Genomic DNA, 26,903 nt, shown 5'->3' with positions numbered 1-26,903 from the left:
AAATAAACTCATTTTTTTCTGTTGTTTAACACACTGAATCTATGGTAATTTGCTATAGCATTCCAAGCTAGCACAACTATAAAGGAATACAAGGGAACTTTTAGAGATGACGGAAAAGTTCTATACCATGATTTTGGTGATGGTCACTACAAAACTATACATTTATCAAAACTCATCAAACTACACTTAAAAATCAGTGAATTTCATATAAATTATCTCAGTCAAGCAGATTTTGAAAAAATCAAATCCAGCCTATTCCCCTTAGCACTTTCATTTATTAAATGAGGATAAAGCAATACAACCAATTTATTCATCATTTTCCAGAACAAAAATATTCTAATTAGTATTGTCCCCTTCAAGGATAATTGCCTATGAAAGTTATAATCCAGTATGTTGAAAAACTAGGGCTGTCCATCAATTCTGACACTGTTCAAATTTAATTTATTTTCTCCTGACCTGAATTCAGGACTTGGAAAGATAATTCTGAGTGTCTCCAATGGTGACAATTCCCACATTTGTAAATCAATTCCTGAGAATTTTCATCAAGCCAAGATATTTTGGTAAAGTAGTAAAAAAGTATTATGAAATTACATACTTATTTTTTAAAGAACTCCAAAGACAACATTTTATATTGGAAAGGGGGACATTTTAACTCCTACAAGTATTTTAAGCACCAAGAGAATATGCATTCAATCCCTAGCATATCAAGTCATTTAGGACATTCAAGTTCTAGTACAGATGCCTAAAAATTAGCCTCAGTACTCAAAATTAAATCTAACATATCACCCAGAGGGGCTTTAGAGATTATGCAGCCAAATTCATTCATTTTAAAGATTTAAAAAAAAATCACATGACTAGACCACTGGAGGGAGAACTGGGCAAGGTCTTGTTAATTCAGTGTTATTTCCTCTACATTAGTGCTTCTCAAACTTTTAACATGCATATGAATCACCTGAGGAACTTGTTTAAATGCCTATTCTGATCCAGGAAATCTGAGATGGAGCCTGAAACTGCGTTTCTCACTAACTCCAACGTGATGCCAACACTGATGATCCTCTGAACATAAGAGTGCCAAAGATCATGATATTTTACAGGTACTTAGTACGTAAAGATCATTCATTTTATTTTATTTTTATTCCAGGTAGTTTCTAGTGATGTTAAAGTTATCACTGAAGGAAAAAAGCTTTCAAGCTAAGCTATAATCCTCCATTCTTCCTGGAAGACTGCTAAAAATACTCTGATACAACCAATCACTCCAGTCAAGCTACTGTGGATATGGTACAAAGTGAAGAGAGGCAATGTACACAGACATCCCTACTTTAAAAATAAAAATGTAGAAAATGCTTTAATATGCTGACATGATAGATAGCTAGGGGTGAAAATTACTGGTTTGGAATTATCAGTCACTTGGGTGAGCTTTTAATAGCGAGCTTTCCTTCCCCTGCCCAAAACAAGAGTAACAGCAAAGACACAAACCTGGATTCCAAAAAGGTTTTTTTTTTAAGGAGAGAAGTGGCTATTAGCCAATCATATACTATAAGAAAAGGTTTTAACTATTTGATCCTATAAAATCATGCTACTCAGAACTTACAGTGTTAAACTTCTCTCATATACAACTGAACTATGATGCAAATTGCAAAAATAAAAACTTCAAGGACTCCAGAAGAGGAACTCTTAATAATGTCAGATATCAGATACTTTCCCTCATTAGCTTTGCCCCTTTGACCAACAAGACCATCTTAAATGACCAATCTTTAAAAATACTCTCAATGTGTATATAATGTAGTTCATATTTCCTTCCTACATTACTATCAAAGCAGGAGATTAAAAAACAATTATTTTCCTATAAGATTCACATATTATTTTCCACTTGAAATCTATTCTGCTTCCATAGTAATCAGCACTGATGTCACAGAATCTTTGTTCTTCCCATTTAAAGAATACTGAGGAATAAAAATGCTTTTACCCATTTATCTAAATAGATGAACAAAAATGTAAAACACATTGCAAAATATTTTCCCAAAGCTTACCGTCAAATATTAACCACCTCTTAAGCATAGATTTCCTGAAGTGTAAAGATAAGAAAAACGTTTTTAGACTGAACCTAATTTAGGTTACTTTAAATGAGGTTGCAGTTTATAGTCAATTTTGTTTGCTAGTTAGGAGATGCTAGAATAAATAATGGTTTTGGATACCCTAAGCAATAAGACAGAAATTTAGAAAAATTCTTACTTAGGTTCTGCAACTTAGAGTCTTCTCTATTTTCTTCTAAAGGGAAGTCTTGCAGGATATCTCTCCAAGTCACCCCAAGGGTCTTTCATCTGTTAAGTACTTTTCTTAAAATACTTTTGTTGTGTGGTCCAAATTTTTAAAGAATTAGAGTACACAATACTGAAACTTTCAAAATTTAATTTCCAATTAAGTTATTTATATGCTAGAGGAATTCTTACACATATGTACAGAAGAGACAGGGTTCCTTGCTCAATGAACTACTGTTTGTAACTGAAAAAAAAAATTGGAACAACCAAAATATCCATGAATAAAACATGAAATAGAGAACTAAAATTAACAAATAAGATTTAAATACATACATATGTTTAAACCTCAAAACCAATGTCAAATGAAAAAAACAAATCAAGACACAAATACATAGTCTGAACCACTTACTAAAAATGTTTAAATATAGCACAATATTATATATTGTTCATAGAAAAAATTTAATGTTATAGGACTATTAAAAACCAGGAAACACATACACCAACTTCTAGATAGGTGTATATCTAGGGAGGGAGGGAAGAGGAGAAAAGAAAGATGTCTGGAGAACCCTTCGACTGTACAGTAACATTTTATTTCTCTTTAAAAAAGGATTCAAAACAAATATGGCAAGTATTATGGTATTAGAGCTATGCAATGGGCACTTGGGTAACCATTATATTTTTCCCTGTTATTTTTATAAGTTTGATTATAATCGCTTCTATTATAATAATTTCTAATGAAGCATTTTAAGTTGCTTAAGAATTTACATCCACGGGGAAAGGAACTTAATGACTGTGACTTTATGCCAGGCACTTTGATAGGAATCCTCTCAACAACCCTGTAACTTAGCAATTATTCCCATTTCAGAGAGAAAATATGGACATTCAAAGAAGCCAAAAACAAAACAAAACAAAACAAAAAAACCTCTTCAAGACTCTACCTCTAAAAACTAGTATATGAATCAAGATTTCTATTTAGGGCTTTTAATTAAGCCCATGCTATTTCCTGTACACCAAATGGCCTTTCAGTGTTACAGGATAATTCTTATAAAGATCAATCTTTGTTCCCCAGTGGCAGAGCCATATGAAAGAGGCTCAGATCAGTCCATAGCTTTGAGTGATGCTTATCATTTAAAATAAATCCCTAATATCAGCTCATCTATTATTATGAGTTAAAAATAACAAGTAGAGATTAAGTGTGGGTTTAAAGGGTTTGGTTTGTTTGGGAGAGGTAGACTGATAAACATATAGTATTTTGAGATTTTCAACTTTAAGTTCTGGATTAAACTGAATTTCTGGACAAAAACTAGAGTATCCAAAACAATCAAAACTACAGATACACAACTCTTCCTTGACAGATCAACAGGAAAGAAACTGTTTGCTACAGAACAGTTGATTCTTCTGTAATTTAATTATACATGGGTCTGAAACTTAGTTATACTGTCAATATTTAATGAGCCACACCACAAAACATACTAAAACTTAAGAACCACTTGTATGGAATACAGATTCTTGGATCTCACCTCCAGAGTTGATTTAACTCATCAGATATGGGATCCAGGAACCTACAACTGCAACAAGCACCAAAGTAATTCTGATGCAGGGGTGAAAGGACTAGAGTAGGGGTGCATAAGACTTTATTCCTTCCGTAAATATTCACCTATGACCTGGTTCTAAGAACTGCAGACTCAATACCAAACAAAATAAACAATAAAAAAGAAAAAATCCTGCCCTTAGGAGTTTACTACATCCTAAAGGTGAGGAGATAGAAGACAGATAGATGACATCAGCTGGTGTTAAGTGCTACAGAGAAAAAATAAAGCAGGTTAAGGGAAACGGATGGAAATGCACCATTTCACAAAAGAATGGTCAGGCAAGGTTTCTTTAATAAGGAGACATTTGAGCAGAGAACTAAAAGAAGTGGCTATCTAGGAGAAGAGGTGAAAACATTAGTAACTTTCTCATTCCTTGAAATAATTTGTTGTATGAAATAATTTTAGGTATTCTACCTCTTACCAGAGAAAAGAGAAAAACACTTGGAGTACCTACTCTGTGCTATTAACTATGTAATCCTCAAAATCACTTTGTGGAATAGCTACGAGTTTCCTTGTTTGTATGAAGAAGGACACTGAGGCTTAGTTTAAGCAATTTGCAAGGACGTACATTTTGTAAGTAATCAAATCAGGATGCATACTCAGGTCTCTGTCAGATCCGTCATCTTCCAACTAAGCCAAATGAGCATGTTTGCTGAATAAACAGAAGTTAATTCTTACGTTTTTAAGATTTTTAGAAAGGTGAGAAAAGTTACCAACAATACAATTTGTTTAGAAGCAGACAAGTTTCTCATCTTCATAACATATCTTGGCATACAGCTGTATTTCCCTTTACTTTTTCCAAAAATTTCCTTGTCAAAACTTAATCATTTATAATCAGCAAATCATTTTTATAAGCCCCCAACATTTGGGAAACAATTTTTTCTTTGTAAGCTTTCTAGAAGGGCAGATTTTAAATTGTAGACTTTTGAAATGTAAGATGCAATAAATTATATTCTCCCATTTTTGGTAAGATATGCATTCAGTTCATTGTGTCATATTCACTGACTCCTAACAATGCTCCACAAACCTACACAGTGTTATGAACTGAGGAAGGTTTCCCCACCCTACCTACTTCAAATTAGTAATCAGAGAGCAAGGCGCTATGCTAGATGCTAGGAAAGTACAACTCACTACTAATAGTCCTTACTCTCAAAGTTCTGACATGAACAAGTATAAAAGGACAGTATAAAGAAAGAGCTACATTGGATTATTCAAACTAGGGTTACCAATGAATACATCCTGGAGAAGGCTGCTTCTCTCTGAGCCCTGAGAATCAAATTAAGCTAACCTTAAAAGTTTAGGCTAAGAATATTATCATGAGGAGAGCCACGGAAGATTTTAAAGCAGAGTGATAGGATCAAAGCTGTGCTGCAGAGATAAACTGAAAGTGGTGAGAGAGTAAGAAGAATAATGAGTTTAAAAACAGGGAAATCAGATATAAGGCAACTGGAAGAGCCTGAGCAAGAGGAGAAAAGCCGAAAGTCAAGAGGTGACAGTAAAAATAGAAAGATGCATGCAAGAGCTAGCTAGTTCTTCAACATCCTTCTTTGGAGCAGGCAACAGATAACACTAAATTATTCCATATTTTTTTTTTACAAAGGACATTCTCTTTTCTTATAAGCCTTTATAAAGTGACAATGCACTAAATTTCCATTTCCAAAAGTATTATTGGTACAGTGACTCCAAGGTTTTGTAACACAGTGACCACAAATCCAACAAAACCAGAATAAATTGCCTTGATTTAGGCAAACAGTTTAACCGTTTTCTTTGTGGCCCCCAAATTAACTCTGTAGTAAGTTAAAAGACATTAAACTAATAGAAGAGCTATTGAAATTTAGGATAACCAGTTAGCAAAGGAGTTATTAAAAGAAAAACACACACAAACTTAAATTTAGAATAGAGTTTTCATGACAAATCTCAAATAGGTATCTGCCAAGACTCTGGAAATAAGACACTGAGTTCCATTTTGCTACCACTCTACCTCATATGACTTATTACAGCAGCAGTTTTAAAAAAAAAAAAGAAAGAAAAACAAAGTATACACTCAAATCCCAACCCTGGCCCAGTAGAGGCAAAATTCCTACTAAGAGAGCAACTATAAAAAGGGAATAGTGCCAAAGAGAGACAAATAAACATCCTTCCAGCTAGATAAAATGTGGCTAATTTTTAAAAAACAAAAGGGATAAGAGAGTCAAAGGTTCTAACTATACTCTCCTTTTGTCTTTCTCTAGTTTGGAGATTTTAAGTACATGTCAGGATTCCTGGTGGTAGAGAAACACACATGCTCAAAAATAAGGGCAGGGAGCACACATCTTTACAATTTTTATGAAGCCACATTTGGAGGACTATTCAGAGAGTTTTTCCAGGAATTATTCAGTTATTTAAATCAATTCTTTGCTCTATTTGGCCACAGAAAAACAACCCACTTCCCTTTTTATTAAGCATGCTCTTAACACATTTGATCTTTCATTTCAGTTGCTTCTAATTGCTTTTAAAGACTTTTTAAGCATCCCTTTTAGAAAAATTCTTAGAAAGCAGGGACAAGTGCTCTATTTTATAAAAAGCATCCCAACAAAATGCCTACCTTTTTATCATCAAACAAGTGATAGATCCTACAACTGTGCTGAGACCCACCAATCTTCAAGGCCTGACACGCCCAACCTCCCCCATGAAGTCTTCCTCAACAATACTAAGACACGGTAATTTCTACCTCTGAAATTGTAAACTTAATGATAAACTTTACTCATGAATATGCATAAGGTCTCTCTGACCTTCCATCCACATGAAAGCTTAGTAACAGGGATCTGTTCTACACTTTTCTATGTAGGAATTCATTACAAGCAACAGAAAAGTTTTTTTTATTAAGATAGGTGCTCCATATGTCAACATAACATCAAGACAAAGCTAGTTCTTTGTCTAAATATGGTCCTCTACCTGCCTGCCCTACTCCAGGTCTCTACTCCCAAAGAAAATTAATCCCAGCCCCGTCAGATACTCCTTTACCCTGAGAAGGAATAAGTTTCTTTGTACATTCAACACATTCCAAGTGCTTTTAAGACATTTTCTTTAAACTTAAATGCCTAAAGTAGGTTTTTTTCAGTTAAGGAAGCTGAAGCTTGGTGAAGGTGGCAGTGATGTGAACCCAGCTCCTAAGCATGAAGCTTCTACAGTATACTGGGCACTGAAGCAGACGCCCATACTCTGGTATTAAAAAAAAAAGAGACAGGAATAAACAATCAATATCTCACAAAGAATTGAAAACAGTAAAAAGAAAGAAAACAAAAAACCAAAAACTCCAGTGGGATACCTAAGGATTCAGAAGAGACTAGCACAAGCACTAAGTTAGTAAGTTGACAGTCATTAAGAAAAACACTCATACAGACCCACTTTAAATGCTTTTAAAACATACTATTCTCCTCCCCTCAAAACACCCCCACAAAATTAAAAGACAAACATGAAAAAGAATTTCTTCACAAGGTCCTTGGTTCAATCCCCAGCACCTCCATTAAAAGGTGAATTTTGTGGTATGCGAATTTTCTTTCAAAAAGCTATAAGCAAACTTTTTTTAAAAAAAAGAATTTCTTGTACGCAAAACGACTTTTACAAAAACAAGAGGAACACTGACAGGCACTGAGAAAAAATGCAATTTTCTCATTTAAAGAAAAAGAATTCACATTCAATTACCATATTAAAATTTAAACATTAACTGTAATCAAAGAAATGCAAATGAAACAGTGAGATCCCCATTTTTCCTGTGTGTTAACATTAATTTTTAATTAACAACACCCACTTCTGAATAGGCACAAATCCAACCTTAATGGAAAGAGACTAAATGGGTACAATCTTCCTGAATGGATTTGCTGATTGTGTATCTTCAATCTTGAAAATGTACAGGGCATTCGACCCAGCAATCTACTCTTAAGAGTCAAGGTTTATCTATAAAGATGTTTAACCAGCAACAGTGACAAGAAATAACCCCATAACCAAGAGGAGTTTTAGTTAAGTAGTAGTATAATGCCATTTTAAAAATCATGTTGTTAACTTAAAAGACGTATTTCTAAATGAAAGAAGCCAGTCTGAAAAGGCTACAAACTGTATGATTCCAACCAAATGACATTCTGGAAAAGGCACAGCTACAGAAACAATAAAAAGATCGTGGTTTCCAGGGGTTTGGGGACAGGGAGCGAAGAATGAACAGATGGAGCACAAGGGATTTTTAGGGCAATGAAATTATTTTGTATGATACTATAGTTGTGGCTACATGTCACTATGCATTTGTCAAAACCCATAGAATGTACAGCATCAAAAGTGAACCCTAATGTAAACTAAGGACTTTGGTTGATAATAATGTGCCCATGTTGGTTCATCGATTATACCAAATATGCCACACTGGTGAAGGATGTTGCGGGTAGGGGAGTAGATATATGTGTGGGTGGGGAGGGCTATATGGGAACTCTCTGTATTTTCTGCTCAATTCTGTTGTGAACCTGAAATTGCTCTAAAAGAATAAAGTCTATTAAAAAAAATGTTGTAGAGATTATCTAATCAAATAGGGAAATACAATATGAAATGAAAAAGTAAGTTACAAGACTACAACAAGATCCCAATCTGGGAAAAATTAAATTAGTCATTTAAAAAAGGATGTATACTAAAATGTTAGCAGTGGTTACCAACAGTTGGTATGATTTTTACTTTCTTTTTTCCTTTATTAGTATTTTTCAAAGTGTCTACAAAGATTCACTGCTTTTGAAATTAAACTGTAAACTTTTTTGACAAAGCAATAATTATCATATTACTTGATTGCCTGATTAGGTTAACAGTGATCACAAGCCCTGTTCAATCACAAATTTAGTTGTAACTTAAAGGCAGTAAATTTGTATCTTAATATCCAGTTGTAAGACATTTGTTATCAGCTACATTGCTCAACCTTCCCAAGGACTTTTAGCCTACTTCAGAATTTTTTGAGAAAAATACCTAAGTGCATGGCCCTTTTCCTGCAATAAAAAACCTCTTGACTCTAAACAAAAATTCCACATAGCCTGCTCATATTGTCATATCTATTTTAGTGCTGCTGAAAAGAAAACAGCAATTTCTGATGATTAATAACTGTCGTCAAAAAATCTAAGAACCTGGGTGATTTCTGTGTCAAAATTTCTCTCTGACTTATCATTCAAAACTCAACTCCCCCACACCATTCTGATAAAAGTGAACTTAATCCAACTTTAAATATCTCAGAAATCAATTCACTCAAATATGAAAAGAGCAGCTTGTTGAGTGTGCCAATTTCACCCCCTTTAAGAGTTTCTTTATAGAAGGCTTTAAAGTTTCTAAAGTGCCTTCATGGATTATCTATTTAATAAATTTTTTTTTTTAATTTTAATTTTAAAAAGAAAGACCTACAAGTTTACTAGGGTAGATATTAACCACCAGAAAGGAAAAAATATTCCATTCAGAAGGCCATAGGAAGTTTGCAGAAATTAAAAGTCTTTGGTTAAAGTAAGGACTCTACAGTTAATGCTAATTACACGAAGGGGAAAAAAGCTTTTTATGGGATCCATAATTGGTGTGGTTTCAAGTCAGTCTTTTTTTAGGCATTCTTGTGCGTTCTTGTGCATAACAGACGTAAATTAGATTTTGCACATTTACTGTTTGAAAAGCCAATGCACTCTACTTGAAAACTCTCATAACCCTTAACTAAAACATTAATTCATATTGAATTCCATAACTGAAACAAATAATTTCAGAAGACTATTTCACCGCATGATTAAATGATTCTCTAAAATGCAAATTAAAATAAGGATAGCTGAGAAGCATGAATGTATATTTTTATCTTATAAAAACTGAACAAAGAGCTTTCAAGTCACCAATTTTAAAAATTAAATGTGTAGTTCAAAGTCTCAGTCTTAACCACACATTATAGTAATAACTACCATCAAATAGAATGTTTGCCAGTGGGTTAAGCACATTTATTCACATTTAATACAATAACTCATGAACACATTATCAGCATTTTACAAATAAAGTTAAAAATTTATCCACCACCCTTGCCCAAACTAAACCTGTGTCCACATTACAGGGAAAAAAATTTTTAAGACTTTCTGATTGCAAAATACACATATATAATAGAACAAGTAGTCAAACTGGTAAGTTCTTACTTATATGTTACTGTGTCTCACACACAGCTTTACAATCAACAAAACACTTGTACTGTATCACCTCTTTTGTTTCCCACAACAGCCCGTATGGGATTATTATCACTACTGTAAGGGGTTTCAAGACTCAGAGTTTAAATGAAGTCACTCAGCTTTTGATTCCACATTCTTTTTTCCACTACACTATCTTGATTCTCTATGATTAAAGAAGCACTGCCCCCACCGAGTGTTATGCAATAAAAAGGTGAAATGTACTAGAGATCCAGACAAGCACCTTTCACCAATAAGTTATTAGTCACTGGTTATTTTGATGCCAATCATAGAAATACAAGTTGTACAAACAGTTTTTATTAAACTGGTACTTTAGCAAGGAAATCCCCTAAATTCTACTTGTACTGAACAGCAGACTAACCCCAAAGTCTACTTTATTTATTCTTCTACTTCTTTCTACCATAGCCACCTTTTCCCTTCCTACTCTTAGTGACTTGCCCTATTTTTAGTTTTAAACTGCCCCCATCTTCTCACCAGTATGATTTCAAACTTCAACAAAGTGTGACCCAGTCATCTCTAATTATATGTGATAATTTACAATGAATAAAGGTGCCTACCCTCCACCAAATCTGATGAGCAGTAAGAGTACCTCTGAGTAGTTTCTGCAAGTGTAGACTAAGTCACAATCACTCCCTTTAATGGGAGTAACTTAATTTTCTCACAGGAAGGTTTCAAGAAATAAAATCAGAGCAAGATGTTTAAAGTACTTTATAAAGTATCAAGTATTATCCAACTGACTTCATAGTTTCAGTTTGGTGTTTTTTTTCCCTGGATATCCATTTTTAAAACTATGGAGAAAGCCCTCAATAGTTCTTCTGTATTATGGGTAGTGAAGAAGAGTAAAAGATAGGAAGAAACTTACACGAGTAATGAATTCATTGGGGAATCAAATTTACATAGAATATATTCTATATTCGCATTTATCTTCCTTAGTTAAATAATGCCCAAGAAAATAAATAATACAATCCCCAAATGGTTACACATCAGAATACCATTACACTTAAAAAAAGAGGGGGGGGAATAGCTGTCCCTGCACCCACCCTAGAGAAAAACTCCTTCTGTAAAGCTATAAATCACCATTACAAAAAAGTTGAACTTCTATTCCTACCCCTTCCATTTCTGGCTCTTTGACAGCCTGCCAAACAGCTTTGCTTACAATTGTGTATGTCAAAAAAAAATCTTTCAATTAAGTATAAACAAATTTTTTAAACATACCTTATTACTAGGTCTCACAATTTAAAAAATATGTCTTGAACGCCAGCATCAAACTAGGTGACAGTCCTCCAGGTATACTTTGAGCAGCTGCTTAAAGGCAGACGAATGGAAAACGCACAATTTTGGAAAAGATCTAACAACTTCAAGAAAGTTACTTTCATTTATGAAAATTAAAAAACTTCATCCTAAAGTTAAAACACAGGGGCAAACTAAAAATGAATCTGAAAATAGGTGCACTCAACTTAAGGCCAGAATCTCATTTTAACTCATGGTTTACTTGCCCTCTAATAAATACCTCTTTATTGTAAGGCAACTCCTTCTTCCCCAGTAAAGAATTTTGAAGGATTTCAAAACATTTTACTAAATAGATTTAATCACATCCACAAATTCTTATCATTCCACAGTCATTAATACAGAAGAGTTCGTAAGTGCTTTAAAAAGGTCTTATATTTCTAAAAAGAGTAAGCACTTCTCTTTAAGAGACACAAAGCATCTTCCTAAGACTACTACTAGAGTGGCACCTGACTCATCCCAACTCAGCTCTTCAACTTTTATCCAGAAAGCAGGAGACAGTTTCTACATCTAAAATTAGATGAGTCTCTACTCATTCACAGCCTGTTGGTTTTTACTTTAAACACAAATCTTCATAAGTTTATTGGGTTTTTAATGTAGTAATGGATGACTCGGAGCAAATTAGCAGGGAGAGGGACTATTTTAGGCAGTCATTTGATAGGAATGGCTATCAAGTGAAGGACTAACTCCACACCAAAAAAAAAAAAAAAAGACAAACATTTGACTAGCAGAGCATTTAATAAATGATGAACCCCATTTATCAAGTTTTAAGAACTGCATTTCACCTCCATGTGCCACAGCCTAAAAATGACGTTCATAACCATGCATCATAAAGCTATGCTTCTCCTAATAAGGTAAGCACATTAAACACTGTGCAACTACATCTAAAACGGTTATTTTAAGTTTTTTTTAAAACTCATATATGTATTTTCTTTGGGGGGAGTAATTAGGTTTGTTTATTTTTAAAGGAGATACTGAGGATTGAAACCAGGAACTCATGCATGTTAAGCACGCCCTCCACCACTTGAGCTATATCCTCCTAAAACGGTTATTTTAAATAAATGAGCATGCGCACCCCCAAGGTCCAAAAAAGCTAAACTAACCAATTCATCAGCATTCCAGAACAACTAATTACTTGAGACTTCCAAACAGAAGAGATTTAAGGCAACTCTCTCTTCTCTACTAGCATTTTTCCTATGTAAACAGTTCTATCAAGTGCTTCGGTTGGCAAGAAATAATAAAATAAGCTTTATTTCCTGTTTGTCCCCTTAGCAAAACTCTAGTTTGTCATCACCTCTGACCTACGTTCAACACGTCCAAGGGTTATCGTGAATGACAAAGGATTTTTCACATAAACTTTTCTATTAAAGTGAGTCTTCATGGCTAATATTTTATCAAAATGTTTCACATCTTATCCCACAAAACCTTTATCACATCTGAAAAACACAGTTCATATTTAGTGTAGTTAATAGACTCTATGCCACAGCCATACTAACCTAACCATAAGCTTTTACTATTTACAAGCCTTTGAAAAACTTTATGCCTTTAAGTACCATCAAAATTCTCAATCAGGATTTCAGGCTTTCAATTCACACCACAGAGAAAGATTAAATGCTAAAGTCCTAAAAATAGGGGCTTTATGAGTGAGGGAACCACAACACGCCGCCCCAAGGCGAACCCGTCTTCCAAGGGGCAGGGGCGCTCCTCGTACACGTACAGTAGGAGCTCACATTCAGTAAGACCGGGAGGGAAGGATCAGGTGACTTCACACCACCGGCACTTTCAGTGTGACCGGGCCATGCTATGGTCTGAGTACTAGTAGACGGCTCATAACCCCAGTTTGACAACTAAATCTTAACTTGTATCCCAGCTCCGTGCTACCCGCGTGAATGGGGTCCAGGAACCAAGGGGCCCTGGAACGCGAGCGCCCGAGCCTGGCCTGCGGACTGCGGTTCCCTTTTGGAAGGGTGTCTGGAGAGTTCTCCGACCTGTCAGCGAGGTGTCTGCTCCTCCCGCGGGCTGTGCGTCCTCCTCCTCCACGGGGCCCATCGCGACCTGGTTAACCCTTCCTCCCTTTCCGAGCGAGGGAGAGTAGGCAGCGAGTGTCCGCCAGGTGACAGGTCGCCCGGCCGCGTACGGAGCTCCCCAGGACAGAGCCGCGCCGCCGCCGACCTGCCCGCACCCCGGGTCTGCGGCCCCGGCTCAAGGCCGCCCCCTCAGGTCGGGGCGGACGCTACGGCAGCCACGCGGCGGGCGGGCAGGGGGCCGGGCCGGGCGCAGACGCGCGCGCCGCCCGTTCGCCCGACAGCTGCGGGAGCCACGGCCCAAGAACCGCCCTTTCAGGCCGCGCGCCGCGGGAGCACGGGGTGAGGCGGGGGCTAGGCCTGACGGTCAGACGCGGCGGCGGGAGGAGGGCTGAGCCAGCCGCGGACGACGACCCCGCCGCCTGCGGCCGGTGCCCGCGAGCCCAGAGCGGCCCGCGCCCTCTCCCCACCTGGGCCCTGCGGCCTCCGCCCCGCCGGCCCGTACCTAGGAGGGTCGTGGACGAGACGTGGTTAACCGCGGTGCTTGGGTCGCTGGTCCGCCTCCGGCGTCGCAGCCCCTGGTGCGGCTGCTGCCTCCGCGCTGCCTCGTCCCCCTCCGCCATCTTGTACCGATTTAAAATTAACTCCCCACTGACGTCAAACGCCGCCGCCGCTTTATCAACCTCCCAGGAGCAGGCAGAGCAACGACGGGTCCTAGCGCCGCCCGCAGCCCGGGCCTCCTTGTCCTCCCCACGCCCTCCTTCGTCCCGCCCATCGGCGCCCTCGCTCCGCCTCCGTCCTGCTTGCCTGCCTGCTTGCCTGCCGCTCGATTTTCCCAGCCTTCCACTTCTGGCAGAAATTGGGCGGCGCCCCCACTGCGACCGTCTCACACCCCGATCGCCCTAAACTCAGTACCACACCCCCTTAGTTCTGGGCTGGTCTGGGTAAACGGACAAAGGGTCTCCGGAGAACAAATTCCCTCCTTCCCAATTTAGAAACCCAGTTCTCTTCACAGCACCTCTCTGTAATCAATGACTCGTGCATTGCACGTGAGGTTGCTTTCATACTCCTTTCTCCCCTTCTTATCCCCCACCTCCGCCCCCACAGCTATTCTCCCACCTTCCTCCCTCGCTTTCCTGTACTCCCGAGCTATTGCTTGTGCCCTGCTTCTCCTCTTGATCTTTCCTTGCACAAGTCTCTAATGTTATTAGTTTCACATCCAGAGCCCATCCTACAGTTTGCCATAGCCCCGTTCTACTTAGGAGACACTACTCCTGTCTTCTCAACGGTGCATACCCCTACCCTCCTGCTACCAGCACCTTGCAGCGGCCAGCCAGAAAGCACTCTAATCAGAAAACGACTTACAGCAGGTCCTTTCCCAACTGTGGTGAACCTTCTTGTGGAGATCCAGTAACATCCTATAGAAAGTTCAGGTTACTTTTAAAAATACACATCAGCCTCTCTGTAGTCTTCTGTGAACTGTGATCCCTATTGTTTTGGATTTTTACCAGTATCACCAGCTGCATGAGAAATTCCCTTTTCTGCGGTAAAAAGCATGTATCCATATGTCCATATCGCTTGTCCAGGTTTCCTCACAGCCTTTCATCCTGCATGACCTCTAGGAAAGCATTGGTGTCATCGAAGCTTACAGGGTGACTTCTAGATGGATTTTTGTTAGGCTGTTTGTTTATTCATCTGTTTATTAATGGAAAGGGATTTGGAGCTCCTCCTGGACTTCCTAACTCATTGTATCCTAGTTCGATGCCCCTGGGGCAACCTAAACCCCAAGTCATAACCCCTGCTTGATGATGGATTTCCTTTCATAATCTCCCTATGAGGCATCTATTTAATACTGCCCACAGTCTGCTTTATGCAGGGTGTCATCTAAGGTGTGAGAAGTGGTGCAGAGATGAGTACTTTGGTTATCAAAGAATGAACTTCCAGTTAGAATTAGCAGTTAACTGAGCACACCCCATCAGGGATCTCCTCTCCCCCACAACTCCTGCCAGAGAGTTAAGGCTGCACTGCCAGTCAGCTGACCTCCTAACTGGTGTCCTTTCCACTATTAGACACTGTTTATCTCATAGGAGAGGTCCAAAGCTCCTGACTCCAAGGAGTGTAGAGAGGCCAAACACAAGTACAGTCAAGAGATTGAGAACTGTCCCATGGTCACCTCAAATTTAAAAGGCTTTCCCCTATTTTCCTCAGTCAGCCATCCCCCTTCAACTTTTTTTTTCCACTGAGGCATTTTATTTGCACGTATGTATCACATTCCTAGAAAAAGAATCCAAGGATTTTCCCTCCTGTGTGTTTTCACCTTGCTTCTTCATGATCCGTGATGCCAGCTGAGGTTGTTAGTACAATGAAACCAAACTGATGGGATGGGAGCAGGTTATTCTGCCATTTTTCTAGATCTTTGAGTTGCACATCAAATCTGGGGCTGATCACTCCACACTTATTTAGCCTGCCTGTGAGGTTCATAACAATTTTCCCAGCTCTGTGATCATCGATGATTTCAAATTCGCCAATGCAACCATGCTTCATCATCACAGTTCGAAACCAGACTTTGGAGCACGGCCTATTAAGAACCTGGCGTTTGCCTCTCTCTTCGGTATTGTTGATGCTCTTGAGAGGATCAGCCAGGACGTTCATGCGCACCATTATGGCGGCACGGAAAGATGGCAGAAAGAGACCCCTTCAACTTCTTATCACAATGAAACCTCAGTGTTATTGCCCACTTCCTCCCTCCCTCTACACCCAGCAAGTCCACGGGAAGTCAGCTCTGACTTCTGAATCTCTGTACAGCTCACCTCGTCTTCATGCCCTCAGCCTCCCTCTTAATTCAGACCCCAGCACCTCCCACTAGACTTATTGTAACCACCTGCCTGCTGTTCCCTCTTCTCCTCTGGGTCCTCCCTCCACACAGACTTTGCCTATATGCAGATTGGTTCATGTGACTTTTCTGCTCTGGATAAAGTACAAACTCTTCAGAATAGTTGACAAAGTCTTCCATGATGTGGGCCCTACCTGTGCATCAAGCCTCACTACTCTCATTTATTCCTTCATTCTTTCCTTTAGCAAATGAATTTCAACACTGTTGCATGTGCTGAACAGATGAGTAATGAACAAGACAGACAAAATTGGTTTCCTTGGGCTTTGCTTCTTTCCATATCCCACACAACCCCTCCACCACACAAAAAAGTGAGCTTCCCAGAGTGCAAAGATCTGTCTTGTTCAGGCTGTATCTCCAGCACCTAAACCAGTGCCCAGTACATAACAGAGCCTCAAAAAATATCTGTGGAGTGAATGAATGAATGAGTTACAATTCTGATTATATCACTGATTCACCTGATGTTTCTAAACTTTCAGGTCCTCATTTTTCATAATTAACTATATAACAGGATTCCTATGGGATCAAATCAGTGTTTTGAGAGCATTTTCTTGATTCTAAAATAGCCAACATGTATGGCGTGTTTATTGCTCAACACACTTTACATATGTTAAGTCATTTAATCCTAACAATAATCCTAAGAGGTAAATGCTTATGTTATTCTCGTCTAACAGATGGAGAACCTGAGGCACCAAAAGGTTAAAAACTTGCCTAGGTGGCAGGACTGGCATTTGAAGGCAGGCAGTCTGGGTCGAGAGCTTCTGCTCATCTCCACCGTGACAGTGTTCAGCTTACAGGCTGAACTCCTGGAGGGCAGAATCCATAGCTTATCCACAGCAGGTACTTTGGGATTCTGCCTTCAGTTCATGTAGATTGTATTAAGAATTATTTCTGCCAAATAAACAACTTTAAAAATTTTTAAGTCCTACTAATAAATGGGCAAAAGATATCCACAGACAATCCACCAAAAAGAATTATCAAAGTGGACCTTAAACATATGCCAAAATGTTCAGTTTTACTCATAATAAAAGAAATGCAAATTAAAACAACACTGAGACACCATTTCTCACCCATCAGGTTGGCAAAAATTCAAAAGCTTATGATTACACTCTGTTGGCAAGGATGTGGGGGAAAACAGGCACTCTCATACATTGCATTCTCACTGGGAATGCAAAATGGTATAACCCCTATGGTGAAGAACTTGGCAACATCCAACAAATTTCATTCACATTTACACTTCGACATGCCAATCTCACTTCTGGGCATTAACTCTGAAGATACAACTCCAATAATGCACAAAAAAAATTTGCACAAGGTAATTCACTGTAGCATTATTTGCAGTTGCAAAATATTGGAGACTAGCACAGGTGATTGGTTAAGTAAACTATGATAATTACTCATGATGAGCACTCTATAACTGTAAAGAAAGAGGGGAAGATCTCTATGAACTGATATAGAGTGATTTCCAAGAGACATTCTTTGTGTGTGTGTGTGTGTGTGTGTGGTGTGAAGGAAAGTGTGGCATTTATTGCAGGACACCACGCAAGGATTCTAGAGCAGCTTATGCTCGAAACACCAGAACTCCTTCTAAGAGACATTCTTCAGTGAAAAAAACCAAATGGCAAGAGAACGTAAGTAGTATGCTAGCTTTTGTGTGAGAGAGAGAAGTAAGAAAACATACATATATCTATTCATCTGTCCAAAAGGAAACTTGGAAAAGTTAAAAAAAAAACAAAGTTAGTTCCCTCCAAGGAGTGGGGAGGGAAGGGAATAGGGTAGAAATAATACAGAATAGAGCACACCTTTTTATATTGTGCTGACTTTTGGAAATATGTTCTACACGATCAAACAAACGAATTAAACCAACAAGGATGTGAAGAGGGTACTAAAACTGAATGCAAAACAAATAAGTGATAACAGTATTTAAATGAATAACATAACCAAACTGAAGAGGGAAGATAAGAAACCCAACTAATCTAAGTAATTTACAAACAGCACTGAACTACAAATATTTCTCAGTCTTGGTCAAGGTGAGGGGAAGATAGGAAACAAATCTTGAACTCTTTTTAGTAGACTTGTCTATGCAGAGGTATGGGCAAAGCAATTCTGAACCTGTTTTCGATGTGTTATAGAAGTAAATAAATGAGTAAGTGTGTTTTACTGTTGAGAGCCAGGGTTCTTGATGGGAAAGAAGGGACATACAAATAATGAAAGGGGGAGGCAAGATAAACCATAGGGGATGGATTAAATTGGAGGTACTGATATGGACCAGAGATTTCTAAAATATGTGTATGAATGTGTGTGTGCAAGTGTAAACATTCATGTCCATGTGCATGCATGTGTACAGATGTGTATATATGTATATACATGCATATATTTCCTCGCTCTGTCTACAGAAAAGGCCTATAAGCAAAGACACCCAGGTAGCAATGATCATACCGAGCGCCCACACAATCTCTAATACCGTTCCCTCCTAAAGAGAAGTGGAGTCCTTGGAGAAACAGCTGGTCCCAGAGCTGGGGCAGGGTGGGTGCAAGGTGAGCCATGAGCATCACTTTTGTGGCAGAAATTAAGGAGAAAGTCAAAAAATGATGGGGCCTATCTCAGGGAGACTTTATTTCTGAGGCTTCTAGGGAAGGAAAGCACAGGGTATTGAGGGTATGAAAGCTGGCTGGAACCGACCCTAGGATTTTTTAACCTCCATGGAAATGGTGTAAGTTGGAAGCAATCTCCCTCCCTATAAGAGGTAGAGATTTGCATATCCACAAGTGGAAACCGTTACCTTGATTTAGGGGACATCAAATGGATGGGGCAGGGTTACAGCAGGGGAACAGGTAAACAGATACAAAACAGTGACCACAATAGGAAAGATGCTGGATACGGCTGTCTCTAAAATGAGATAAATTGCTCTCTGAGAATGAAAAAGTTTGTGTTAGAGGCAAATGGCATCTCTGTGGACCTTACCCATTCAGTGATGTGTTTGCTTAGAAGTATAATTTAAGGTACAACATGTTTGCAAATTGTTGCTCCTTCGTGTGAAGATATGTGCTTTTTTGGTCCAAGAATGGTTGACAGAAGATGAATGAGCCATTTCCCTGAGACAATGTGAGACTAGTTCTGGGTGCAGGCGGGATTGCTTCAGGGCTCAACTGACAAAAGGAAGAACAAGGCTGGGAAATCAGCCCGGAGACTGGCAGCGTTGGGAGCACTGATGAGCTTGACCCAATCACTGGCAGCTCTTGGTGGATTCTGCAGGCTCCTCTCATTGACTTCAGAGGCAGTGGCCACTCATTAACCCCAAAAGTTGTGCAGTGACTGTGGCTAACAAACCAGTTTGCCTCATCTGAGGCTTTCTTTGGGATTAACATTTTGAGGGAGGGGCAGAGAGGAAATTTTTTGCAGGGAAGGAGGGAAATCAAAGTTCCTGCTGGAGTAGTTGTGAACAAGAATAGGGGCTCTGAGTTATTGACTGGCAGGGACATTTTATTTATATTCAAAGCTGATAAGCCAGTGTCATTGGATTATATCCTATAAAGGAGATCAAATCCAGAACATCAAGGGTTTCTTGGGGCTAACACTGGGAGGACCCTGGCCATGGGTGCACGCCCCTCTGACACCGCCGCGCTGCTCTCCCATTGAGAACTGAGGGCCTCCTGAAAGGTAGTTGCTCCACATGGAACACTGTGGGCAGATGGGCTTCCACCCAGCTTGCTGCTTAATATTTGGTGTCCATTGTTTTCTGGAGCAAGGGACAGCTGTCCCTCATGAATGTAAGAGGGAAATAATGACACTTCCAATCCATATTCATCCTCAGAACAATGATTTGAACTGAGGTATTTGAGCATCAGTGTCACTTAGAGAAAAGAACACCAACTCTGGAGTTCAGACCCCAGCTCTACTGGTTGGTTTATGACCTTGATAAAGTTAATTAACCTCTTTGACCCTCAGTTTCCTCTGCTGTAAAGCTCAGCTCTATTCCTAGCATTCTTTCATGATGATTACGGATAATACAGATAAAGCCCCCCACCATCATGATTATTACTCCAATCAAGTCTAAGGAGAGATTGAAGAGCAGGAACATAGTGAATAACAATAATACCTATTCATAATTTCACTTAATCTATAAAACACCTCTATTTGGCAAGGATTATTGGCACCATCAGCCTTTTACAGAAAAAGAAACTGGGGCTTTAAAAGGTGGCATAATTTTTTCAAGGCCACATGATTAGTAAATTGTGGAGCTGAGATTTAAATGCTGCTCTGTCTGCCTCCAGAGTTGATGTTTTTAACCATACATCTCTAGATAACATGCTGGTCTTGGGATGGGCACTGGAATCTCTGTAATCCTAAGAACCATGTATGCAGGCCACTAGTGGCTAGAAACAGCTACTGGATGTCCAGGGAACTGTTCCAGGTAGCTGGAGTGCAGGGAAACACCACCGAAGTCCAGCACAAGGGCACCCATGAGCACCGTGACAAGCACTCTCCTTGACCCAACGGGAACATCAACTTGAATGATCAACTTCTATGAAATTCACAGATGTCTTGTAGTCACTGAAATAGTTTAGTAGTGGGAGTAACAAAAATCCAAATTCTTGAACTGGACTTTGACTTTTGCTTGAGCACATTTTGTAAAGTAGACAGTGACTAGCATTTAAATTAATACCAGCATACAAAAGTCAGGAACTCCTTAGGAACTGTGTTATATTCTGTAACACTTTTTGAAAAGTAAAGATGAGGGAGTGAACTCAGCCACCAGGATACAGAAAATGTGCTTGTAGCTTGAAGCAAACACTGCCCTGTGCTTTCAACTCCTCTGAGAACAGGGCAGTGAACGTATCTACTGCAGACAGCCTATCCAGAGGCCCCTAACATCCCCCCAGCGCTCCCGCCCTCAGGAATGCCTTTGAAGTCAGTGGGAAATCCATGCTTCATGGAAGGAAGTGCCTATCTTTTAAGATTAAGACATTGTCCACATTGGCCTTATTACAATCAATGTCCTTTATTTGTAACTGAAGAGCAGCCGAACCTTTCTTTCTATCTCACACCCAAGCTCAATTCCAAACTCCCCAAAACCGGCTGGCTAGTTGGCAGGCAAAACATCCACCTTGATAACGCCCTTAGAATTACCTGTCCTTGTGGTAACCTACTTAATTTTAATCCTCGGATTCCCTGCCACTAGTAGTTTCATCATTAAATTTTGACCATTAAACCTGCACCTCACCTCAAACACCTCCCCCTAGCCCAGCACCGTTTCTCCCCTCCCTCAATGTTTTTGAGGTCTGGCTTCAAGTTTATATACTCAGGAAATGAGTTCCTTCTTTCTGTTTCCCGTTTCAGTTCTTTGCTCAAGCTGAGATACCTGCAAGTAATGCCACTGCCACCTGATCTGCCTGGCAAATATTTATCTTTCAAGCTTGTCCTGATCACCCTCCAAGAAGGTGAGCCATCATAAGACGTAATGATATGATTGTTATTTTAACATTAAGTGGTGGGTAATTTGTCATACAGCAGTAGATAACCAGACCCCAGACCACGTGCACCTAGGGTAATACCAATGTGTGAACATATACATGCAGTAAAAGTACAAAGTACTATTACAAACTGCTATTGCTCCATAGCAATAATACACACTAAACTGAGGATAGTGGTTATGGCTCTGGTGGAGTTACCTGTTTGCTTCTGCTGTCTAGAGCAGCGGTTCTGTGTTTTGTTGTTTTGTCTTGTTTGACAGCGATACACATGATAAACGGCATTCACTTCCAGGTCACACTCCCATAGACGTGCACAAATACCCACCGGTGGCCGCTGTCAGTTACACTACTGACCACGTGTCTCCCTCAGGAGCAGATCCAGGATGTGTGGGGTCTAAAAGCATCTACAAATTTCCGGAAATTCTTTAAGAAAACAAATTATGACTCAAACTTAGATTTGAAAGTTAAGATGTATTTAGAATGAGGAAAGAAATCACATATTTTATAAAGCTAACATTTCACAAATGTACAGAAAAAGTATACTTTTATTGATTACCTTCATGGCATACCTCTCTAAAACTTTTCTTCTGGCCTTTTTTGGCTGCATAGTCTTTGATTGGCTGTCTTCATATCATACAAATTTGGGTCCATTTTCTGAAGAGAAAATAGAATGACGATTTAGTTTTTCCTCTAACGTAGTTAATAAGGTTTTTGTTGATTGATGGCTTAGAAAAGTCCCTTTCAGCTTCATAACATTTTATGGTTGGTATGTATGTTTTTAGCATTATTGTCAACTTTGGCCAAAATCTCTATCAGGTCTCTTTCACGTACGAGCTTGAGATTTCAGGGCATATTAAGTTTTCTCTTCAGTGACTAATCTCAATACTCTTTAAATTGAAAATGCAGGGGCATTTATAATTGCATATGCTGCATTCTGCAGTAGATTCTGAACAGGAGACAGATTCCATTTTTAATTATCATTGGTAAGGACACAGTCTTCTTTTCATAATTTTACCCATCAAGTGTTGAAGGAATTTTCCACAGATTAGTTTCTGGCTTCATACTTTTCAAACAGTGTTTTCCCTCTGCTCCCCACAATCTCTTGTAGTAACCTATAATGAAAAAAATATGAAAACGAATATATATATGACTGAAACATTATGCTGTACACCAGAAATGGACACATTGTAACTGACTATACTTCAATAAATTAAAAATAAATAAACAAAATTAAAAAAAAACAGAAAGTCAAGGGGGCCTGCGTCCTGTTCCCGCATTTAGTACTCAGGGAGAGAACTACTCCACTGAGTGGCCTTTCTCCTTCAAGAAATGGTTATACCAGGTGAAGAACAATGGTGCATGGAGTTAGGTGGAAATAGGCCTTAGTTACCAGCTTCTGAGCATCCTTTGGCTGGGGCCTAGAGGTCATCACATACATCATGGAGGACTAGGAAGGCAGCTAAGTTGGGAACCAGAGGTCATCGTTGGGACCCAACTGTTCAACCCAAGCTAGGAATCAGATGGAGGCTGTAGGCAAGGTCCAGACAGGTGTACCACACCACGGTGACCTGAATCAGCAAAAAAGAGTCGTGGGTTCTGGACACACCAAAGAACAAAACACGGGCAGTCAGCTCCATCTCCAGCTCTTCAGATAAGTGCAATATGCATACGGACCAGACCAGCCAAGCTACCTCACAGTGGATCCAGCAAGGCCCTGCACGAGAGCACTGAGGTCCATGTATCCGGGACCCCTCTCTTGCCAAGTGGTCACCTGAGTAAACTTTCCTCTCTCTCTGCAACCCTGTTCCTTTAGATATTGCTCTAGGAAGAAGTAGAAACAGTGAGCCCAACATACTAGAGTCAGATTTTAAAGTGATAGGGGAAGATTCCTGGAATCCTCTACTAAGACTTATAACAACAAAAGGAAAAAATTTTTTTCTATTTCTTTCATTCTGTATCTATATAAGATGGTGGATGTTCACTAAACTTACTGTGATAATCATTGCATGATGTAAGTCAAATCATTATACATAACACCTTAAACTTGTACACTGCTGTATGTTAATTACATCTCAATAAAACTGGAAGAAAAAAATCAAGTGCATTTCTTGCATGCAAAAAAAAAAAAACATGTAACATTTACCAGGTATTTATATGTGTCTGGTAATACATAGTACCATAATAAGATAATATATTTTATTATATTAATTTTCTTTTAGTTAAGCTTCACAATAACTCCAAAGTAGAGGTACTATCACTATCTCCATTTTACACCAAGAAACCTGAAGCCAAGAGAAATTAAATCATTTGCTCAATGACACCCAGCTTATAAAAGAGTGGAACTAGTCTTTGAACCTGCTAGTGGAACTCAGGAGTTTATACTTGGAACTACTAAATTCTGTTTTCCTATAGCAACTTGATGAACTCCAACTGTACGACACCAAGAGCTCCTTGGGATTGGCCTGACTATCCCCTACTACAAGTCCCTTCCTTGTCACCACATGACATCAGTGGCAGATCTCAGAATATAAGATTGTTGCTTCAGTGCAGTAAGTATAGTCTGCTTCTCAAATTCAGAGCCCAGACTGCTTCAGGGGAAGGTCACCTGTTGCTGGACAAGAACTACACATCAGCCATAATCACCCTGTGGATAACACCCCGGGCCACGCTGGCAGCGGCCAACCTCACCCTCCATCACATACCCATTCTCCACTCCATTCCAGCAGCCTGTGTTGCATTTTAAAGGCATGCTCACTCCCAGCACAGCCATGTTTTAATCCATGGAAATTCATCCTTAGAAATAATCACCCTTGCTAAGGATAACCCAGAAACTGGAGCAGCAAGGACTCCAGATTGCAATTCTGACTCTCTGCTAAGAACCCTTGAAAATGCATTTAATCTTTATGGACTTTCATTTCCACAAAATGGATGGGGGTAAAACATATCACTGCCATTTATAGGCTGTTTGGTTTGTTTTTTCTTGGGCAAGAATTCATGTTCAGGGTACTTCTCTGCCCAGCCTTGCCATCTCCTCCAACATCCCATCCCATCAGCGTCTGCTTTCTTCATAGCTCTTGAGGACAAAGCCATATCCTTGCTGGCAGTACCCGTGGAGAGAGCGAGGATCTGTGCCAAGCATGCAGACTGCTGATGCTCCCAGAGCCTCTGGTCCACTGGGCCCCACAGCTGAGAAGATTCCATACAAAGGCAGTGAGATCAGCCTCCAACCAGCTCTGCCACGCTTTGTTCTAAGCAGTTCTGCTTGTGCCTAAAGATTCCTAATGTCTCTCCTGATGGAGACTTTGCAGTTTCTTCCTTTCACCTCTTGCTGCCTCAAAGTCTTATGAAGCCATTTCCTCCATTTTGGTCTCACTCCTCCAACCAAGGGTCTCCAGCAGCTTCCAGAGGACAGGCAGGGAACAGACACTGTTCCTTTCCTCTACTGCCCTCCTCTCAGGCCCTCCCTTCAACTAACCCTGCCTGTCTCCCCCCAAGGGCACTGGATGTCTGACCAACCTGGCACAAAACGATGCACAGTAGTGATAATGATGGGTGCAAAGCTGAAAAGAATTTGAAGGAGAAATATTTTGACCCCAGCTCTGCACAGCAAAATTGCCCTGTAACAGATGTGAAAAATAAACACAGTTAGGAATTTCAGCATATTTTCCTCCTGTTCTTACTTTACAGACGTAGAACCAAAAAAATGTGCACCTCCATTCAGAAAACAGCATTTAAAATTTTTAGATCATGGACATATTTCAATCTGAAGGTCATGGCCAACAGCACCCTGGATCCTGTGGCTGGGACTCTCTCCTCACAAACATTCAGGTTTTCTTTTATTTCATCCTTAATTGATGGTGACTGATAGGATGGATTAAATTCAGGTCAATGAAGAAAAACTATGGGAATGACTGTAGGTAGGGTACTTGTTCTTTACAAGGTAAGCACATTATTTCCCATGATAAAAGTTGCAGTTGTATAAAAGGATGCAAAAGCTTTCAGCCTAATACTTTAATAAGGAAAATGATTACAGAGTGGTTTTTAACATCTTTCCTTATGCTTATTTGCGATCTGAGGAACTGGTAGCTGTTCTGTGGGGAGGTTAAGTGGTATATGCAGAAGACTGGTGCACAGCTATGTCCCCAAAATTAAGTCAGGAGAGCTCAAAGAAACCCCTGAAATTCCAGGGGCACACACAGATGCTCTGGGGAGGGCAGAAGGAAAATAAAAAGCTTCCGGTGAAAAGAAAGGAAAAGAGATACAATGGGATAAAGGAGCTAGCCATGAGCAGTTAAGCATGGGAAAGAGAGGCTAAGAGGAAGTCAGACTTGTGAAGGTGAGAAAAAGCCCATGGTGGATCAAAAGCGAGGAGAGAGAAATTAGGTAACATAAATTCAGGAATGGAAAAAAAAAGAGAGAGAGAGAGATAGAATAAATGTGATACATTGAAGTCCCACATGAGTCTGGGGACTCAGCATGTGCCCACTAAATGTTGGTGTTCCCAAGCCCCACAAGCAAGGACATGAAGAATTAGAAGATCTTGGTTTCTGGTCCATCCTCTCCAACAACCACCAAAGCAATTTGGCCAGGTGTTCTCTCTTGGGAGGCAGGAGGATAACGGTAGATTTAGGCAACAAAGGTGGAGGGAAATATAAAGGACAACACGCAGCAAATATATAAATACAGAGACTTGGGAGATGCTGCCGAGGAAAACCTGGAGATGAGCGCAGGATCTACAGTGAGCTGGGCATCTGGCAGACTGAGCCTCAGGGCATCCAGCTCTGGGCTTGCAACTGGTGATCACAGTCAAAAGGCAACTTCCCAGGCTCATAGATCTTTGATAATTTCGATTATCTGCAGTTCAGTGAGTGTGGGGGATTTAAATCCAGGACAAAAATTTCCCTTAGACTTTCTCTCAGTCACATTGCTCAGAGCTGCTACCCATGCTGATTTCCAAGCTAATCTCTGACAAGGAAAATGGACTTACTTGATGTGATGTAAGTAAGATCCACCCTGCGCTGGGCTGGTACCAGCTCTCCTGCAGCACGTAAGCTGCCAGATACCTGAACAAAGTTGAGATATTGTTAGCAAGGATGAAGGGAGGAATGGTCAGTGGAGGAGCAGCTGATGGTGTCTGTCATAGATCAGAACATGGAGCATGACTTCCCAATGCAC

The 26,903-nt window shown here is 39.7% G+C and overlaps 2 protein-coding genes across 6 annotated transcripts in view; both read right to left on the bottom strand.

Moving 5' to 3' along the window:
• ATL2 (atlastin GTPase 2) overlaps window positions 1–14,026 on the bottom strand; it is a 51,283-nt gene extending 37,257 nt beyond the window's left edge. The window contains exon 1 of one of the 5 annotated variants that reach the window (XM_072937894.1): window positions 13,870–14,026. In XM_072937894.1, coding sequence (XP_072793995.1) covers window positions 13,870–13,987 — 118 coding nt within the window. In that variant the 5' untranslated portion in view covers window positions 13,988–14,026. Of the gene's footprint in view, window positions 1–13,328; window positions 13,641–13,869 lie in introns of those variants that run through there. The other 4 variants (XM_072937897.1, XM_072937895.1, XM_015248948.3 and 1 more) reach the window with 4 other exon arrangements.
• A 1,651-nt stretch (window positions 14,027–15,677) lies between these two features.
• On the bottom strand, window positions 15,678–16,050 carry LOC102528577 (small ribosomal subunit protein uS8-like). Its single transcript, XM_072938330.1, has one exon. It carries the CDS (start codon window positions 16,023–16,025, stop codon window positions 15,678–15,680), a length of 348 nt encoding a protein of 115 aa, XP_072794431.1. The 5' UTR covers window positions 16,026–16,050.
• Window positions 16,051–26,903: the final 10,853 nt, after the last annotated feature.

Source organism: Vicugna pacos, chromosome 15 (genome assembly GCF_048564905.1).
Source record: "Vicugna pacos chromosome 15, VicPac4, whole genome shotgun sequence".
NCBI classification, from domain to species: Eukaryota; Metazoa; Chordata; class Mammalia; order Artiodactyla; family Camelidae; genus Vicugna; species Vicugna pacos.
This window is presented reverse-complemented; position numbering and strand designations above follow the sequence as displayed.

Excerpts from the sequence above, each read along its gene's own strand:
- LOC102528577 (XM_072938330.1), bottom strand. The coding sequence starts at position 16,025 with ATGGTGCGCATGAACGTCCTGGCTGATCCTCTCAAGAGCATCAACAAT.